The sequence below is a fragment of the Manacus vitellinus genome, unplaced genomic scaffold (genome assembly GCF_001715985.3).
Source record: "Manacus vitellinus isolate BGI_N305 unplaced genomic scaffold, ASM171598v3 scaffold_13_pilon, whole genome shotgun sequence".
Classification (NCBI taxonomy): domain Eukaryota; kingdom Metazoa; phylum Chordata; class Aves; order Passeriformes; family Pipridae; genus Manacus; species Manacus vitellinus.
In genome coordinates this window covers 1,168,610-1,184,075 of record NW_021938999.1, presented here as the reverse complement: position 1 = coordinate 1,184,075, position 15,466 = coordinate 1,168,610, and the positions used below count along the sequence as shown (strand labels likewise).

General features: G+C 35.4%; 1 protein-coding gene across 1 annotated transcript; it reads left to right on the top strand.

Moving 5' to 3' along the window:
- Positions 1–1,782: 1,782 nt before the first annotated feature.
- Positions 1,783–15,164, top strand: FAM3C (family with sequence similarity 3 member C). The gene is made up of 9 exons (XM_008926582.3): positions 1,783–1,843; positions 4,409–4,513; positions 5,662–5,691; positions 6,100–6,223; positions 9,470–9,528; positions 11,016–11,066; positions 11,484–11,568; positions 12,494–12,620; positions 13,560–15,164. Exons 1-9 carry the CDS (start codon positions 1,831–1,833, stop codon positions 13,647–13,649), a joined length of 684 nt encoding a protein of 227 aa, XP_008924830.1. The 5' UTR covers positions 1,783–1,830; the 3' UTR covers positions 13,650–15,164.
- Positions 15,165–15,466: the final 302 nt, after the last annotated feature.

The window sequence follows — 15,466 nt, the reverse complement described above, 5'->3', positions numbered from 1 at the left end:
TTTTTGTTCATATTTTTACTTTCACACTTTGAATTCATGATGTGTATTTGTTTAGAGTAAAACAAAATAGGAAACTTTAGGGTTTTTTGAGTGCAGCCTTAAAACAAACTTGTAGTAGTTCAAACTACAGACTGTTTATTTTAACACTGATATATTTATGGGGGTGGGGAGAGGAAGGAGCCTAGAATAATTCTGTTCACAGACTTTGAAATAAAATGAGTTTATCTGCCCTGACAGATTCTTTGTCTTTTTACAAGACAGATGAATACTAGCCTTTCACTGAAAGAAAATGTTATTTCTGGATATAATATGTGGCTATAAATATAATGGATATATTATGCCCATAATATGCTATGAGATTTCCCTTATAGTACAACATTAGCACTCAAAAACATGTGTCTGCTTTTCAAACTTTGTTGATACCTATTTTCAAATTCTTATATAGTTAAAATAAATATTTCTATATTTGCATTTGTTTTTTCCCCTTTATTTCTCTGCTGGCCATTTTCTTGGAAACTTGAAGCAATAGAGCATAATGAGTCTTTGTCAAAGAGGATCTTGGACACAAATGACTGAACTTGAAGATACTGAACTAAGTGAAGGCAAAAGTTTGTCTGCATAATACTGATTTTTTTTTTTCTCCCTAGCATAAACCATGAAAACTATGTGGGGGCTTTGGTGCTTGTCTCCAAATGATTTGCATTTCTAATAACAGTATTTTTTCAAACAGTTTTAAAGATAATCTTTTTGATGTTGTTCAAAATGATAGCATAGGACTGCAGACCATTAGGGATGCTGTAGCTTTTGTGATGGGTGGTCTGGGGCAGCTACTTGGATTAGAGTGATAGCTGATTACATGTTTTCAAATGTGCCTCAGTATAGATGATTCAGGGGAAACTTGAGCCAGATGTCCAGACTCAGTGCAGCATGGGCCCACCAAGGCTGAGCATGACCGGGGTGCAGAGTGCAGATTTGGTACAGCCCAGGGGCACAGCATCATTTGAGGAGGAGGTGATAGTCTTTGAGCAGAGCCTGTGGAGTTTGTGGCCCATTTTGACTCTGTATGGTGGCACGCTCTTCTCAAGAAGATTTTGGAAACTTACATGGTGTTTGCTCATAGACAGTGATTTTCCGTTTATTCTAAAATAGTTTGAGTACTAAGTTTGGTACTTCTGTCATCATTGACCATCATATTAGTCTTCTGGATGTAACTAAAAGTGACAGATGTGTTGTTACATTTCTGTAAAGCATAAATTAAAGTATTGAAATTACCTTCTTTCGGTTCTACTGAGTGCAGTTTACGCAATACCCTAAAGACCAAAACGCTTAAATCTTTTCTCTCTAAATCACAGTCTGCTATGTTATGTTGCCAAATAACAACTTGCATCCAGAAGTTGGTAGGACTTCGAAGCAGTGAAGATGGAGTTGTTGCCTTTTACTACATAGCTTTTGGAAATTAAAGACTTCATAGATAGAGCACTGGTAAATACTTATGTCACAAATTGAAGGACTGAAAGTTAAACTGAATTTGTAGCGGATTTGATGACATCGATTTAATGTTTTTTTTTCAGAACACTTGTTTCATGGAGTAGCAAGTGAAAGCAAGACATCAGAAATCCCTCTTAAATCTTACCTTTACTGTGAGCATTAAGAAATAGGTATTCAGAACAATTATCATTAATTTTGTTGACTAGAAAATCTATGGACTTATTTCTGTTAACTCATCACAGAAGTGCTTATTTGGTTGTAATTACAATGATGTGTTGTTTTTTTTTCCTGCAGGTGGCTATTTTTAATGCAATAGCGTTGTTAGCTGGCTGAAGACTAAACATGAGAATAGCAGGTAAGCACGCTCTGTAAAAATCAGACTTTGGTCACTTGTGTAACAACTGCTATGGACAATATTAACAAGTTGTGACAATAAGGATTTAAAGTCATAGAATCATAGAATACTGTGTTGGAAGAGACCTCAAGGATCATCTGGTCCAACTTTTCTTGGCAAAAGCACAGTCTAGACAAGATGGTTGCCTAACCATGTGATCCCTCCATGTGAAAATGGGGGATTTTCTCAAATGCTTAGTGTTTAATTAGTCTGTCAGCACCCCAGGAAAGCCAGGATCATTTTGCCTGCACAGTCTGTCCGTTATGGGGACCCTTCACTGAACTTCCTTTATGTGCAGGTGGATCTTGAGTGACTCTAGTCATACATGCTTTTGTTACTGATTGGTGTAAAATTCTCTCGCTTTGCTCCTAAAGATACAGTCAATAAAATACAGAGCACCAGTAGGGGGTGATCATAAAACATAAAATATGCAACACCATTGGGGGGTGGTCATACCTTGGAGATGGGCAACTTTGGGATAGAGATGTGTGTGTTATTACAGTTAAGCTTCAATGAACAAAGTTCATCTGAGGAGAGAGATTTCACCATGGTTGTTGGCTCAACAGCAGGACATCTTTCCTATCTCCCTTGGTTGACAGGTGCTATATGGTTTATCAGCTGCAAAGTGCCACCAAGTTCCACTCCCTGCAGGGATTTTAACAGCCTAGCCATGGTGTTTTCACTCTGCTCCGCCTGCCGTTTCATCCCCCTTAGCATGGCCTTAAGGTTATAGATTGTGTGTGGCAGGGGAATCATTGTGGGATAAGTTGTTGAGCATGCTTATGGCATTCCATCCAGGGAGTAGCAGCTGCATTTTACCCTATAATTTCCATACCATTGTAACTTCTGTTTGAAAGTGAATATAACTTCCTCTAATTTGACTGACACCCATCTTTCTGCAATGGCCCAGCACCCTGTTCAACCAAATCTTAAAAATGTCCAAATTGGAGAATCCACCACTTCCATGGGGAGATTATTCCAACTATTGATTGTTCTCATTGTGAAAAATTTTTCTTCTGTTTCCAATTGGAATCTCCCCCAGAGTAACTTGTACCCACTTCTTAATGTACGTTCAAATCATCTGTTTTCTCCAGTGCTTATATGTAGTTCTCTTCTCTTCAAGTGCAGTGATCTTTGGAGTTCCAGCATAATATTTTTAAATTAAGTTTGCATCTGTGTTTTCTTACATCATAGTATGTATGTGCTCACACACAAAAAAAGAAGGATCAACTACAGGCAAAAACCTCTTGTATCTCTTCATCTTTCTTTTCTGTTTTTATCCCCTCATCTTTTTTAGCCTTTTGGAAGGATTGATTAGCCTCTCTCATGCTTCTGAAGGCTGAGTAATCTGTCTATTTTAAGGTTTTCTGAACAGCCCATCACAACAGCAGTCTGAGATGTGCAGGAATACATAAGTTTGTTTTTTTCTGAAGGATTTATTTGGCTGGCAATGTGAGAAACAGAAGTGCTTTAAGGTAGCTTCTTCCAACCAGTTTGACATACTGCAGAGAGATAGGAAGGCAAGATGTTGATCAGATGCCTTCTCACCTAACTTCTACTCTCAGTCAGTATTTTACAATAAGATAAATAGATGTAAAAATGTATTTCAAATTATGCTAAAAATGGTGAGGTTCATGGCAGTGCCCCATACATTCAAGTTTCCATTTCAGATGTAAGTTGCTGAGGTTGTGTGCTTCCAGCTCTTCTCCCAGGAGATAGATTGGCCACTCAGCACTGGAGAAAGTTTGGCTCTCCAACTTTGAGATACCCAGGGCTTCAGTATATTAAAAGGGGAAAGGGAGAGGTACTGCTTTTTCTTACTTTTTAAAATAGCTCTTTTGAACCATCAAACTTTGTTTTTGAAGGTCGTTAATTTAAGTTTGTTGAAAAGTAGGTGAGGATGCTTTTTTCTGGTTGGCTGGTGGTTTTGTGGTGGTTTTGTTTTTTTAACATAATACTCAGAGCTGACTGACCATAGCAGCCAAGCTACAGTATATTAACAGATCCTAATCAGTCTCAGTCTTGGCCATACATTAAAATAGAGGTAGCTCAATTTAGGGGGTGGGGGTGGGAAGCACAGTATTTGTGAACAAGGAGGAACCAGGTACTCATGGCTAAGAACAGGGAAGTGGAATGAGAGAGGTGGGAATTTCACGTTTGGGCAACAACCAGGTAGATCAGCTTAGTTCATCTTGTCAAACTCAATTTTCATGGAAAAGTCTTTGGTTTCTCCTGGCTTCTGAGCTGAATTGGTGGACTGTGGTGTCAGGCAAGCATGAAACAGGAAAAAGCTAAGAGCAGAGTATGTATTTGGTATGGTAACCTGATGGACTGGTGCAGTTACATTCTACATTATAATGTCCATTTTTTGCAGGTTAATTCTGTTTAGTAAGTCCCCAAATGATCATATTGTTTCTGAGTTCCCCATAGTGTAATCTGATATACAATTCTCATGTTGTCAGTTTTGGTGAACTAACGTTGCTATTTGCAGACAATTTTTTGAAACTTTTCTCTGTTTCCTAACAGGTGCTGCAAAGTTGGTAGTTGTCATAGCAATATTTTTGTTGACGTTTTATGTCATATCTCAAGTGTTTGAAATAAAAATGGATGCAAACTTAGGACACATATTTGGTAAGTGGTGACTTTGTTTTCTCTGTACATCTGTTAATATTTACTTGAGCCGTAATCAAGAACATCATATTCCTTCTTCTTTAAGCTTGACTTAGGCTCTTACAGTTAAGAATTCTGTGTTTGTTTTTAATATGTATACTTGTTATTTTATATATATATATAATATATAATATGTGTATTAAATTATTTTCTGTATGAAATACTTAAAGTACTCTCTTATGTTAAGTGCATCAGTTTGATTCTTTTGCTTGCCAAGTATACATCATTTTACCTGCTTTTTTGTTTACTGGTACTTGCATTCTTAGTGTAGAGTTGCAAACTAGGTGACCTGAATGATGTTTCTGGAAATCTGTGCTCTGCCTTACTACTGCTAAAGAAATTCAGAATTTGTTTTGGGTAGACTTTTTTGCTTGCACAGGTACACTACCATGTTAAGTTGAATGTGCAGTAATCGAAACATTTCAGATGTGCCCAGGTTCTACACAGAGAAGTATTAGCAGTTAAGGTGTCTTAAAATTTAAGTCTGTTTTGAGCCAGCATTATCTTTAAAGGTGCTTTTTATTACCAAAAACCCACCAAAGAATTTTAGGTACATGGGTAGAGTTCATGTTCGTTAACTCCAGATTACTGCAGTGAGCCAACATCTGAACCAGTCAGCAGAGATAACTTAAATAACCATCGAAGAGACAGAGGTGTCATTAAGGTATGTGCATGATGAGGTCACTTGTGTTTCTTCCTATCCCAAGAAAGGAAGTCACAAATGGCTGGGTTGAAATACACCTCAGTTGCAGCTTCCAGTCTGAGGTGAAAGGAACCTCATCCTCCTGAAGCTGTAAGAGGGAAATTCATTTCACTTTAGTGCCCACACCTCCATAAATCCTTGGATGTTTTGTATCTTCATGGATCTTTGTGTTAATCAGAGAATAATAAATTAAGGCAGAGTTCTGAATGGGTTTCCTGATCACTATCATTCTTCTACTGTGTAAAAGTTGCTTTTTATTGGAGCATAGTATTCAGGTGTATTTAATACTCCATTTCAACCAACCTGTGTTTATAGAGGTACAGAAAGATTTTACATTTATAGGATATTTTGTAGCAGATGACACTTAATTAGTAACATCTTGTAAAATTTTCCTTTTTCATTTTAGCTAGATCAGCATTGGATGCAGCTGCACGCTGTGAGTATTCATATGCATGTATTACTGCTGTGACTTGCTTTTGCTAGTAACAGAAAGACTGTTGAATTTTCATAGTTAAGGAAATTTTAATTAGACTTTAAATGCAATCAGAAACTAATTTTCCTCTTTTCCTGATTTTTTCCTTAATTTCTGGTAGTCTATTCTGTAGTTTTGGCTTGTGGCTTTTGATGACAGTGCCAGAGCAAGCAGCAGGGTGACAACAAGAAGTTAGAATAATGAGGTACTTCAGAAACCTAGATTATTTTAAGCTGCTATGCAACTACAGATGTGATACTTTTTGCTTTTGCTCTTTTCCTTGAATTCCTTCAGAAAAGTAACTGACGTTATTTGTCTGTTAGCCTAGCTATGGTGTTGTCTCTAAAATCTTGGTTTATTTCCTTTTGAAAGCTACAAAACCTCCAAGATACAAATGTGGAATCTCTAAAGCTTGTCCTGAAAAGCATTTTGCATTCAAAATGTCAAGTGGAGCAGCGAATGTAGTTGGACCTAAAATTTGTGTAGAGGATAATGTGTAAGTATTTTTTACCTGTTATCTCAAAGTATCTCTTTCCAATACTGTCTTAGATCACTTTGCACATAAAATCAATAGCTTAAATTAGGTTTTGTTTTCCAACAGTCTGACCATATGAAAAAATTACATTGCATTATAACTTTATCTCTGAAGCATACTTAATGCTCTGCAGTAAATGCAGAAATGTATGTTATTTTAATACATGCAAGACAGTTTGTACTTTATATCAAGTTTACAGATTGAAGGGTTAGGTAAACTTTGTCAAATCAGATGCACACTTGCCTCTTGTCCTTATGCCTCTAATAGTAATTCAGTGAATTATTGTATTGTCTTTTTCAAGTCATCTTTTAAGCTGTATTTCCACAGTACCACTGTCAGAACACATTTTCCACTTCTCTTTAAAGGTTGATTTCAAAAGGGGAAATAGTATTTTAACAATTGGTATTTAACTGTGCTAATAGTAACTAAAGTTAATAAACTTAAAATAATTGTGAAATGAGGAAAAGAACTGCTCGAGACACAGTTTGGTTTTAAGTCTTCTATTTTTAATAATGATATTTTTGACAGTATTATCAATAATACTGCATCTAGAGTATGTAACTGCATACCTTTCAGTAATCCCCATAATGGGAATAATAGTATTTATTTTTAGACTGTTTTTTCCTTGTAGGTTGTTCCTCCTCATTGTCACTCAGAGTGTACAGCTTCCTATTAACATTATCTGTCTACTCAATTTTGCAGGTGACATGTCAGAAAAGATGTTACAGTTGTCAGATTTTTTTAATATCAGTCACACTTAAAGCCTTTGCCTTCCATTTGCGTTTAAACTACTTCAGTAGCTGTTTGTCAGCCCACATTATGTTAGTACAGAGAAACATATATAGCAGTTGGTGCTAATGAATTCTAGAGCAGATGTCAACTTCATTGTGAACAAAAGAACCCCACGTAGTATAGTAAATTAATCTATAAGACAATAAAACATTTTCCATCACTTTACTATCTAAAGTAACTGTAAGACTAGTCTCAAATGATCTTAAAGAGAACACTATTTTTAGCACTAACTCTGGCATTCTGTTGGGAGGCTGACTTAGCTCAAGCTTGCTCGCTTGTGTAGGAGTCACTTTGCAACAGAGCATCATGGTGTAGTTGGGGAGCACGTGTGAAGAAAGCACGAGCTCACCTTGGCACATACTAACTACAAGCTGCTAGGTTTCGCTTTCCATTCTTATCAGTGAGTCATTTTGTGACCTTGGACAGGCTTATCTAATCTGTTGGTGAGGTATTTTTGTTGGTGTTACAAAACTTGTTACCATCTCGTTCTGGTTGCTTAATATAGGAAGCTTAATATCTGTGAAGACTTAAGCTGATTCAGTGATTAAAAGTTGTGGGAGTGTAAGTAATATTTTAATTTTGGAATTGTAGTGTTATTTTCTTTGGGGTTTTTTTGACTTTTTTTTTTTTAATGTATCGCTTACTGTTTAACTAAGAAGAGATTGTTGTTCCTGTCCAAAAAAAAGTAAAAAATCTTCTACTGGATATTTTACTGAAGAAAGTGATGAAAAGAAAGTAGTTGCTGGCAAAAGTTCTCTATTCTGTTAGTACTAGTGCACACTTCAGTGCTCAGCTATTGCATTTTAAAGTCCAGTTTGCCTTGGCAAAAATCTTTCTGGTTTGCTTCAGAGGAGGACTTGTCATGTCTGTTTAAATGTCCACCAGAAAATTCGATTGATTTTATGTGGTCTCCTGCTTTGCTCATAAGAGGTTTTATTTCTCTTTCAAAAGCTCTCATAACTTTTTGATTGTAGATTCTTGGAAGAATTCTAAAACTGATGAAGGGCTGCCCTCCTGTGAGAAGCTCTTGCACTGCAGCCTGTTATGTTCTTGACGGTGCACAAGCTGTCTCAAGTGTACAACGTAGTATATCAGAACTCTGAAAAAAAACTTATTTCCTCTTCAGAAGCTGTTTTATTAGAGATATTTTGTGAACTCACTCCTGCAAAGTTTTTTTTCTGATTACTTTGTACTCTTCTTCATACTTTCAAAACAGGAAAGCAGGAACAAGTTTTCATAATTTGTAAATTATGTTTACAGAGTAGGTTTTTCCCTATACATTAAATGTAAGGATGTCACCAGGTTTATGAAAGCACTAAAGGTGCCGATACGATTCAGAATGCATGTAATTTCTCAATCTTTAATTATATAGATATTTTAATGTGAAACAGGAATTCTGCTGTGTAGAAGCTCAGTTATAGCCTTGTTCTGTATTGGGAGGCCATAATCTGAATTAGAAAAAAAATACTGGACTGATCATCAAAATATTATTGTAGTCGCTACTTCTTGGGATTTTTAGAAGGGGTGATACTTCTTTACTACCAACTTCTCCATGCAGTTTTACTTCCTCTGTTAAGAAGCCAGTTGCATGATTGTGCCACGGTAGCCTGATATCAGAATGTTGCACTAAATTCCTTTAATAACTAATAATTTTTGCATTCATGGTTGCAGGATTTTTTGTTGTCTGAATGTGTGGAATTTCAGTGTCTAGTCACCTCAGATATTTTTGGACTATTATTTATTTACGGAGAATTTTTGATTAAAATGGAAGGGAATTCTTATTATTTTTTTGTAAATTAAATGTCCACTAAATTTCGTATGAGGAAAGGAGTGTGTTCAGAACTTCACTGCCTTCTTGCATTTATGTTCCAGTCTTTATTTGCCATATGTTTTTCTTGTTTAGAATGGATGCTCAGACATGACATGAAAATCTTATTTCTTGATGTGATGCTGTAATATGAGTTTAAATGCTTCTGTTCAGTTAGCTTTTAAATTCATTAACACATTTTTGTTTATCATGTGCTTACAACAAAAAAAAAACACTTAAAATGTTGACTATGTGACTGTGCCAAGCTCCTCAAGTTAATATTTGGTTCAGGCTCTTTAGCTGCAAGGTATTTTTTTAAATAAATTAATAACACTATTTTTGTGACATTTTTAATATACAGACATACTTTGAAATGAAGATGATTAAATGATCAAACTAAATCAATACAACTGGAGATATTTGTGTTATTCTCAATTCGGTTGTGCCATAAGAGCACAAAGATTAGTTCAAGGAGATTTTGCTTCATTTAATTACTCATGAATGTGTGGTCTTTTAACTATGTGACTTCTAGAGTTTGATCCGATTTAAAAAACAGAAATATTTCACATCAGAAAATTTTCCTATTAAAAATATTTATTTTGTTTCAGTTTAATGAGTGGAGTTAAAAATAATGTTGGCAGAGGAATAAATGTGGCCTTGGTCAATGGTAAGTGACATTTTAAGTCAGCAAATTGTTTTCATTTTCAAATTGTTTCCAAAATTTAAGGTGAAGAAGTAAGGGATGATGAAAGGCAAGCAGTATGAGAAAAGGAAGCATTCAGCGTATTTATACTGAGATAATGTCAGATCTTGGCACTGACACCTTTTTGTTACAAAGTAGAAAAACTCAGTGTGTTTTTGTTTCTAAAAATGAGCTGTAAAAATAGCAACAGTGGAGTGCTCTGGCGACATCAGATAAATTCCTAATACACAACAAGATGGAAAAAGACATGAGATGCATCCTACTTTTGCCCTTGCGTGTTTCCACCACTAATAAAACTGTAGCCTGCATTCTTCTGTTGCTCTGTTTTCAGTGAAACTTCTTTAACAATTTTGTTACTACATGGAAAGACTAGCTCATTATTTCTTAGCTTGAATCTGTATATTTGGTCTATAGATCTTGTCCCTAAATACATGATGTTAGGTAATTTTGTTCAGGGTTCTTAATTTTCATTAAAACCAAACAAATTTAACTGTGCGTTACCTTGAAAGCTGAACTGAATGTCAGTACTGGCAAATTTCTCCTTAATGTGTAGGAAGCAATTCCTTGTAGCACTGAGATAGCACTTTGTCAATTCACTGTAATATAAATTCATGTTATTTTTGGATTGTACTTAGGTTTACATCATCTAAAGCATGCCTTATAAACCTGTGCTGCTTTCCTAAATTGTCTTAATCTCTTCAAAACCAAAATACTTCTTTGTATTTTATAGCTCCAGTGTTTCTCTGTCTTCCAAACTTTAAATGAATGTGTATATTAAAAAAAGTCTACCTTCCATCAAATACTGCCTTTGTAGACACCATAATAAAAAAAAACTAATGAGATATACTATATTGTCCATTTTTTCTATCTATTCTGATTAAATCTACTAACAATTTCCAGTCTATAGGGAAACATGCAGTGTAATTTTCATCTTCCTTACTTTGTATGTGGCACTAAAGGCAGTCTATAGCTGTACTGTCTATTTTTGCAAAACCAACTTTAAAAAAGGCAAATATATGTACTGAATACTCTGTATTTGTTTTAGAGGATGTAGGTGTTTTATTTTAGATTCCACTTGAAGTGAAATCAGAAGTTTGTAAAGAGTCATAGAATGGTCAGGGCTGGAAGGGAATCTTAAAAGATCACCCAGTTCCAACCCCCCTGCCATGGATAGAGACACTTTGCACTAGACCAGGTTACTCAAAGCCCCATCCAACCTGGCCTTCAACACTTTATGGATCATCTCACTTTATTTCCTCTTAGGTTTTCCTGCACCTTTTCGCAAACTACTGTTTAAGGAACAATTTTCATAGAAGTTAAGAGTTATCATTTATATAGTGTCTTCTGCAGCACTTCCTCTGGAAGAGTCAGTAACAGGAGTGTTGGGCATGTTTTCTGTAAGATAATTTTGGTTAAATTCGATGACACTAAATATTTCTTTTTCCCTCCAGGTAAAACAGGAGAAGCATTAGACACTAAGTTCTTTGACATGTGGGGAGGAGGTAGGTGCAGTTTAGCTGGTCAGAAACAACAAATGTGCTTTTTTTCCTTCTCCAGACTCCATTTGCTGTGGTGGTTTAACAGGATAGTTAAGGGAGTGCTTCATCTCTACCTTTGTAATTGTGAGGAGAGTGCAACTTAAACAAATAACTGAGGTGGAAGGAAATGGTATGGTTAATCAAACAAACTTGTTCTCCAGAGTAGTTCTCACTAGTCTTTACACAATATGTATTAAACTCTTTCTATAAACTAAGAGTTCTCTGATGCATTTTAGCTTTCTCTCACTTCAGCATTTTTTATACATGTTAAGTACATTTAAAATATTCTTAAAATAATATCTTCACAGAAAGACATTGCAGATGTTTAAGTATAGAACTGTGGCTTGTTAATAAACAGTTTTGTGTTCTCTTTCTTTTCAGATGTGGCACCATTTATTGAATTTCTGAAGTCCATCCAGGATGGAACAATAGTGTTAATGGCAACATATGATGATGGTGCAACGAAGTATGTAATTGATTTTAAATAGCAAGTCTTGCTTTAAACTTTTAAATGCTAGTTTATACTGAGAAAAAATACATTCCTTTTCATGCAGTCACTTCAGATAAGGATTTGTTTTTCCAAGATGACAGATTTGAAACTATACTTTCCGTTTATTAGTTTTATAATGCTGATGTGATTTGGGAACATCAAAGATCAAATTAAAACTAAGCAGATGTATGTACATATTTACTTAGAGAACTCTTAGGTGTATACTATTGTGAGAAACAAAAGTAAATTAGATATTAAATTAGACCCTTAGCAAAAATATCATGAGTGTTTGTTTCTGAAGACCCTGTAGGTAACTTAAAGGAAGAAATGAAGAGCTGCTATTTGGAGATTTTGGAATGATAACTTATCCTACAGAATTGTTTTCCCTTCCATACTAAAATTATCCTTTGTGGGCCTACAGGCACTGATCTGTGCTGTGGGGCAGCAGTCTGAATTTTGAATTAACTGACCCAAGCAGACAAGAACTTCTTTCATATATTCAGGCTATTCTTCTAATCTAAAATAGCTTTCACTTTATCTAGACTTCAGCTTGAGCCTGCAAACTTTATTTACTTTAAAGGTTGACTTTTTTAGTTGCTTGGAGAATTGCTAACATGACTTGAGATATATGTATAAATTCTCACAGGAGTGGGTTCCTGGCTTTTGTTGGTGTACTAATAGGTTTGTATCCTGGTTCCTTGAGCTTATAGCATGAAAGAACAGCGCTCATTGCATCAGGTAATGTTAGAACTAGCCTTATCTGATTTTGAAAGATAGATCTTGCCCAATATTTACTGACTTAAACTATATTTAATCAGATTAAAGATGATTGGTGCACTGAGCAATGAAAGCTCTAAGGGCATATGTTTTATTCACATACGGAACTTCTGTTTTGTTCAAGGCTTAACGAGGAAGCCCGGAAACTGATTGCTGAACTGGGGAGCACATCAATTACCAACCTTGGCTTCAGAGACAACTGGGTCTTCTGCGGTGGAAAAGGAATTAAGACTAAAAGTCCATTTGAACAGGTCTGTGATTCTTTAACTTACTGGAATTTAACAGCTTGCGTTAATAAAGGCGTAGCATGTTTTATGAATGCTATGCATTTTTACAAGCTGACCATCTATTGCAGTAGTGGCACACAGTGTTACTTTCAGATTTTTTCCTTGAGCAGCCTCCTCCTTTTAAACACAACAAAAAGATTCTTTGGTGACTCATAAATAAGAAAAAAATCTTACATGGGGTAGATCTTAATATGCCAATAACTAGATCATTTATCTTTTTAATGAATCAAATTAAACTGAACAATTCAAAACTTATTGCCTAACGCTTGTATTTTAGTTAGTTCATGCACTAACAATGGTGAACTTCTGACAGATAAGTGGTAGTTAAAGTGCTGGTGTTCCCAGCTGTTATCTTTGCTCTTCTCTCAAAAATTATTGCTGCTACAGCAAAATTTGTGAAATAGAGTATGTTCCCATGCTTTAGCTGTTAAAATTCAGTATGTGTCAATGATGCCTTTAATTACTGGTAAACTCAGCTTTGAACTAGGAGAGGAAGGAAGATGCATTTTCATTTGCCAGCTTTGCAAGGGAGTGGAAACCAGTGCAGAAGCAGTGGCAAACTCTTGGAGGCAATAGTGTCTTACCTGACTGCAGATCATTGCTTTGAGGTGGTTCATGCTTTAATACAGTTGGTCTTTCCTTGGTTGTCTCTCTTCCTAAATAAACATCCATAATAAAATTTAAAAATGTTTTCCTGGTGTGGCTTAACTATTCGTAGCATACACTTGTCTGAGCAAGTTACATTAAGTGGTGAATACTGGGAGATTGTTAAATTTGATATGAAGGACAAGAGACTAATAGTGATGTTTTTTCTTTTTGTCCATAGCCTGAAAATAAGTAAATGTCTTAAAGCTGTGAGTTAAAGCAACACATTAACAACAGATTGATGTTTTCCATTTATAGCATATAAAGAATAACAAGGACACAAACAAGTATGAAGGCTGGCCAGAAGTTGTCGAGATGGAAGGCTGTATCCCTCAGAAACAAGACTAAATGAAAACAAAAGGAAAGGATAAAGAATACGGAAGAAAATGCACTTTCTGCTATTATTAGAGAGAGGGCTATGAAGGAGACTGCACTGTAAATACTATTTTTAAAGCATGCAGCCATCTTGTCAGTGTGTGCATGAGCACTGACATTTTGAATATTGGGATTATTTATTGCTAACACACATAGAAATTCTTTTTGTAAATATGTCCAAAATAAAAGAAACATCAAATCATTTCTATGCAGGTTTCTTAAAAGCACAGTATTTAGTTTTGCCTGTGGTAAATAATATCTTGTAGATAACTGGCCAATAAATTACATATGTGGACAATAAATAGATCCTGACAAATGTACTGTCTTCTTAACAGTGCAGTGTTGCTGTGACTATGTAAACTTAATGGAATATTGTAGATTTTAGTGATAAATTAATAAGGAGCTTTAATTTTTTTTATCCTCTGCCTTTTTAATGGCAGCATCACTTTTTATTAAAACTATTTGGTTACTCTGATACCGCATGCTCCAAAAATTTTTGTAGTTCCCCATGAAAACTGAATAATCAGCAAAGGAAGAATATATGATTGTGTAACACAGGTATGCCATGAAAAGCACAATAGAAATTATTATTTTTTATCTTTAGGGGATGAACAAAAATAAATATATAAATAGCGTGTGTGATATTTAAAACAGACTTGGAGGAATTTGTACTTAACTTGAAAGTGTTTACTTTATGGAAGAGACTTGGCATGTTAAACAGCAGTACTGTAATTTGTTCAGTTTTTATTGCAATTCTTGTACTGCTGCTTAACCACTGATTCTCACTATGGCTATTCAGCTATAGTGGCTGGTCATATAGTAAATGTGCATAATGGAATAGCTTCCTCTTTCAGTTCTAACATCAGAATTAGAGCCTGTTGGAAAGCAGTCTGCCTTCTAGTGAGAGTTGTTTCAGGGTACACAGTTGTGATCCTTTACCACCCATGTTACTTCTAATGTGAGCTGAGGCAATCTGTTCTTCCAGTGAAATGTTAAGAGCATTGTGTCTTGGGTTATGCAAAGTGTTACTTGTAAACTTAACTGACAATGCTTTTTTTTATGGAAAAAAAATGAGCCAAGTTTAAGTGGCCTTATTCCGTAGCTTGTATGAGAGCTGTGAGAAGACCTTGCTTTCTTTGTAAATTTCTGTTTAAGTAGGGCCAGCTTGAACTTTTCCTGAAACTAAGTAAGGTATAACTGACGGTGTCTGTATTCACAAATTAAGGGCTGACACAGAATTGGCTGTAATCTCTTGGGCTTTGTGTCATGAGTTTTGGTATATTCTGCGTAAACTTCAAGCTAGTACCATGGGGCAAAAACCACAAAGGATTTTTCAAGAAGCCACAGTGAGTTTAACACAGAGGCATTAGAAATACTGTTATTGTTGATGTTTTCTGAGACAAATTCTGTGCACTAAAAATTTCAAGCAATATTGAGAATTACCTTGTAAGACAAATAAATAACCTCTGATACCAGAGTAAGACTGGATTCTGAGTTGTTCTCTATGTTTAACTAGCCTGTTAAATAATGTGGGTTTCCATCAATTTTAATGTAGAACAACAGTAAACACACCTGACACTGTAAAACTGTTTTTCTTAAATCTTTCAGATTTTCATGTATAGGAGAACATGTCAAAATTCTATATGTTTTTTTCATCAGTGTAAACCCCCGTGTTCTAATGAATTTGAAATTCTATTTCATAACATTAAGCCGTTGAGGAAAACAAGTTGCATAAGTCCTGGAATTTTTACAGAAATCCAGTTTTGTTGGTGTATATGCCACTGTTGGCT